This window comes from Chiloscyllium plagiosum, chromosome 7 (genome assembly GCF_004010195.1).
Source record: "Chiloscyllium plagiosum isolate BGI_BamShark_2017 chromosome 7, ASM401019v2, whole genome shotgun sequence".
Taxonomy (NCBI): domain Eukaryota; kingdom Metazoa; phylum Chordata; class Chondrichthyes; order Orectolobiformes; family Hemiscylliidae; genus Chiloscyllium; species Chiloscyllium plagiosum.
Genome location: NC_057716.1, coordinates 52,944,049 through 52,949,302, shown reverse-complemented (window position 1 = coordinate 52,949,302; position 5,254 = coordinate 52,944,049). Strand labels below are relative to the sequence as shown.

General features: G+C 39.4%; 1 protein-coding gene across 3 annotated transcripts in view; it reads right to left on the bottom strand.

The window, feature by feature from the left end:
- ccdc14 (coiled-coil domain containing 14) overlaps nucleotides 1-5,254 on the bottom strand; it is a 49,816-nt gene that overhangs the window by 20,705 nt on the left and 23,857 nt on the right. For all 3 annotated transcript variants that reach the window (XM_043693741.1, XM_043693740.1, XM_043693742.1), the window contains one exon: nucleotides 1,177-1,318. In XM_043693741.1, coding sequence (XP_043549676.1) covers nucleotides 1,177-1,318 — 142 coding nt within the window. The remainder of the gene's footprint in view (nucleotides 1-1,176; nucleotides 1,319-5,254) is intronic.

Below are 5,254 nucleotides of genomic sequence, written 5' to 3'. Positions count from 1 at the left end.
CCCCTCCACATTCCGGATGAAGGGTTTATGCCCAAAACATTGATTTTCCTGCTCCGCGAATGCTGCCTGACCTGCTGTGCTTTTTCAGCACCACATTTTGTCATGTATTCATCTGGCCTCTTCTGCCATTTCTGTGCTTGCTAGCATGTGTCACCATGAGTATTCCAGAGATCTTTGAGGTCCTGCTTTTTAATATACTGCTTAGCTCCCTGAATACTTAATGCAAAACCTTATCCCTAATTTTACCAGTGTCATTGGTCCCAATGTGTACCACGACCTCTGACTTATCACCTTCACCTTTCTAATTGGCTTGACAGCAGTGTCCTACTAGCGGTAAGTACCATTCATGTTGTGGATGCATAGTAACAATGTGAAATGACAAGCTTCACCAGTTATCCAGGTCTTTGAGATACCTTACACTTTTTAAGGTAAAGAGTAGACTGGACAGTTTTAAGGTCCAAAAGACACAGCTAACACCCATTCATGAATACATCCAATACACAATGAGCAGTAATCAAATCAGGATAACCACTTTCTCACAGTTATAGCGTTGAGGCAACACATTTCTATATAAAGCTTGCAGTGTGAGCAAATGGCTCAGGCCAAAGAAGGCAAGCTTCAGCAGAGAGCAGATAACACATTTGCAGATTTCAACTATAATGTCAAGGAAAAGGAGCTTGTTAAATTGTGTCACTTCAAAGTAATATTGAGCACCAGATGGTGCACATTAAGCTTCGTTTTTGTAGACATTCTGACCTGGATTCAAGCACCACCTGCTCCAGAGGTGTGTAATATGTTTGAAGAGGTTAATTGGAAAATACATTAAAATTATTTTTAAAAAAGACATTCTTACATAGCATCAACAATAGCAAACTGATCTACATGTTAGAAATCTGAAAAGGATAGAAGGATTGGATCATTCCAAAATTCCTCAAGGATTTCCATGGAAACAAAACAAAACTGATAGTGAGAGCTCAGCCTGGGAGTGGAATCCCATCTCAAAAGCTGATCAGCAAATCATATTTATCTTGCAGTATGAAATGGAACTAGTAAGATGCTTGTTGCCTGTACTTGTGATTCCTTCCACTGACTGGTATTTTAGTTTGACAGTCAAGGGAGGAAAATTAAAAGGAATAAAAAGTGCAAAACAGACATTAAGATAGAAATATTACTAACCTACGCAGCTGTGCATTCTCACTGCGTAGAGGTTGGAGACTCAGAGCTATTTCTGCTTGTACATTTGTGCTTCCAATCACAGTTGGTAGTAGAGAGATACTATCCTCCAGTTCCATTATCAATCTGTGAGCCTCAGAGTCATCTGCCAATAAAAAGACATTAACAAATCCTATCAATATATGTTGCATATTAATACTTGATCCATATCAATGCACATCTTACCCTATAAGGTACTAGATCATGGTTTCAATTCAAAATATTTATCCAACATTAATCAGATGTAGCTGCTTAGCTCAAAGAGTCAGAACGGGACGCTCTTTGGAGAGTTGGTGTGGTCTTGTTGGGCTGAATGGTCACAATCTAGGGATTCGATGATCTATGGTTTTGCTTCTGAGTCAAGTATCGGAGGTTTACCAGCTCACCGTGCCCCCACCTGTCCAAACCACCACCTCAGGAGAAACTCACCCAAAAGGTGGGATTTTTGACCCTGGATGGGCAGAAGTACATGGAGTCAGGCTCTCTGCTGACAAATGCATTTTGAGGCTGCCATAGGGGCTTGTGTGTGCTGAGGCAGGCTAGTTTAAAAGGCCCACCTTGATTTTCTGGGACTTTTTCTCCATTGCTTTCTTACACATTAGACTCTTATAGCCCTCAACATCCCTCACCAACACCCTATACCAACTTAACACTGACTGAGACACTTAACTAAACACCATCTTTGTAAGCAATTTAAACTGTAGAGAAACATGTCTCTTGTATTCCTCTTTTAAAGTCCTCATACAATTTCACTTTCCATAGAATTAGAGTTCTTTTAGGGAACAGCCAAAAATCCTTCCAGCAATTGAAGAGTTTACATATTCCCGGTTTTTTTGGAGAGTAATGTCAAGTGACTGTCCCCCACATTTAAGACCAGATGACAAAGCAGTAGGCCATTCTGCCCACTGAAGCTACTCCACCATTCAATGAGATCTTGGTTGATCTTCTACTCCACTCCACTTCCCTGTGTTTTCGCTATAATCCTTGATTCCTTTACTGATAGGACAGTCCCTCCCTCCCAGACCTAAGATCAGCCTCATGATCCTTCTCCGTACTATCTCCAATGGCACAATATTTTTCCTTAAATCAGGGACCTAAAACTATTCAGTTATGCTCCTAAGCCTTAAGATGATAAGAAACAGAAATCGGAGTAGATTGATCAGCCTCTTGAGCTTGTTCCACCATTCAATAGGATTAATACTGATTTGTTATTCCTTTAGTCCATTTTCCTGCCCTTTGTCCAGAACCCTTGATGCCCCTAATGATCAAGAATCTCTCTTTCTCAGTCTTAAATATACACAAGGAATCTGGTCCACAGCATGATGTGGCAAGGAGTCCGAAAGAGTCTCAACCCTCCAGAGAAAATTCCTCACCTCAATCTTAAATTGGCACCCATTTATTCTGAGACTATGCGCTCTGGTCCTAGACTCCCCCATTAAGGGAAACATCCTCTGAGCTTTTACCCTGTCAAGTCCACTGCACTTGGATGCTAGCTTTTTGATTTATGCTTGATGATTCCCAAATCCCTCTGTTCTGTAGATTTCTGCAATTATTCTCTATTTAAATAACATTCATCTTTGCTATTGTTCCTGCCCAAGTGCATAACCGCACATTTTCCCACATTATATGCCATTTGCCAAGCATATGCACACTCATTTAGCCTGTCTATATCACTTTGCAGACCCTGAATCACCCTATACTTCCATCTCACCACCTATTTTTGCCATTCACAAATTTGGTAACAGTATATCCACTGACTTCATCCAAGTAATTTAATATATATTATAAATAATCATGGCAACAGCATTGATTCCTGTGGCACTCCATTGGTAACAAGATACCATCCTGTAAAGTACCCCCTTTATCCCAACTCTTTTTTTAGTTAGCTAATCCTCTATCCACACTACTATACTAACTTCAACAGCATAGGCATCAATCTTTAGTAGCCTAATGTGGTGGTATCTTATCAAACACCTTATGAAAGTTTATGTATAACATATCAACTGCTTCCCTTTATCCATCTTGCTTATTACTGCCTCAAAGAATTCCAGTAAATTAGCCATGCGAACTTTGCTTGATCATATTACGTATCTTTGTACACTCTATTAAATTCTTTCTCACCTTCCCTAGTAACAAATATTAAGCTAACTAGCCCATTGTTACCCATTTTTTGTGTTTCCTCCCTTTTTAAAATAGCAAGTGTTTTTGTCAGTTTGACGTTTTTCAAACCTCTGGAACTTTATCCGACTCTAAGGATTCTTTACCACCAATGCACCCATCTGTGCAAGTTATTTCTTTTAACGTCCTAGGATGTGTCCCATCAGGTCCAGGGAACTTAGCAGTCTTTAGCACAGTTAGTTTTTGAGGACTTTTCCTCGAAGTAATAGTTATTTATTTCCTCTCCTCATTTTGCCCCTTGAATATTTAATAATTTTGGAATGTTATTAGTACCTTCGACAGCACAGATAGATACAAAGTAGTTATTCAACAACTCTGCCATTTCCTGGTTCCCTACTATTGCCCCACAGCATTCCTCTGAAACTGAACGCTAAATTCTACCTTTTTAGGGTCTTTTACATAATTTATTCCACCTGCCTCATTACACATTAATAGATCTAAAACATCCTCATCCCTGGTTGGATTTGCAAAATATTGTTCAAGGAAACTGTCCCAAATACAACTTTGAAATGTCATTTATTTATCTATGTCTTTCCCACATCAATGTTCAATCAAAATTTATCTGCAATAACTCTGCCTATTTCTATGTTGACAGTGCTTTGCTTGAGAAAATACCAACTTATTGAGTCTGATAGCGCTGTCACCTTTTGAGACAGAAATCTGTGTTTTCAAGCCCAAAAATAAATGAATATCGGACCTGGATTGTCATAACATTGCAACATCTTTCAGTTAAGACTTTAAATCAGTTCCAGACAGATAGGATTTCTCCAAGCGTACAAGTTTTCAAAGATGGTGCAGGCGCAAGGGAAGCCAGTCGTTAACATAAATTTGTAGAGTGGAGAAATGGGACTTTTCAAGGATGCCATATGGGCAGGATATGTAGTTTATAAATGTACATTTGGCAAAATATGGCAAGAAACCTAACAAAAACAAAAAAACGTTTGCACGGAGCCAAAAAGTTGTTAGATCCAGTCTCCTATTTCTACTGGATCTTCCATATCCAAACCACGTTACATTGTCAAAGAACTCTAATAAATAAGTTATCAAACACAAATTTCACAAAACAACACTTACTCAGTGAGATTATATAACGATTTTCTAAATTTCCTACTGCTATCTCACATTCTTCAAAGAAAAATGTTAACTAGCCAAGAGTATCCTGCTTTCTCCCTTTCTCTCATTCAAGTGCGGCACTTTTATGGTTTTCCTATCTACCGGGGTCTTTCCATAATCTTGAAATTTCTGAGAATTACAACTAAATTTGATGTAAATTTCATAAACGAAAAAGATGTACTTTTTCGGCTAATTACTCAGACAAAAGACATTTTAATTTGGTGAATGTAACATCATAGAGTCACAGAGACGTACAGCATGCAAACACACCCTTCGGTCCAATCTGTCCATGCCGACCAGATATCCCAACCCAATCTAGTCCCACCTGCCAGCACCCAGCCAATATCCCTCTAAACCCTTCCTATTCATATACCCATCCAGATGCCTTTTAAATGTTGCAATTATACTAGCCTCTACCACTTCCTCTGGCAGCTCATTCCATACATGTACCACCCTCTGCATGAAAAAGCTACCCCTTAAGTGACTTTTATATCTTTCCCCTCTTACCCTAAACCTACTAGTTCTGGATTCCCCCACCCTAGGGAAACGACTTTGTCTATTTATCCTATCCATGCCCTTCATGATTTTGTAAACCTTTATAAAGGTCATCCCTCAGCCTCCGACACTCCAGGGAAAACAGCCCCAGCCTGTTCAGCCTCTCCTTATAGCTCAAATCCTCCAAACCTGGCAACATCCTTGTAAATCTTTTCTGAACCCTTTCAAGTTTCACAACATCTTTCCGATGGGAAGG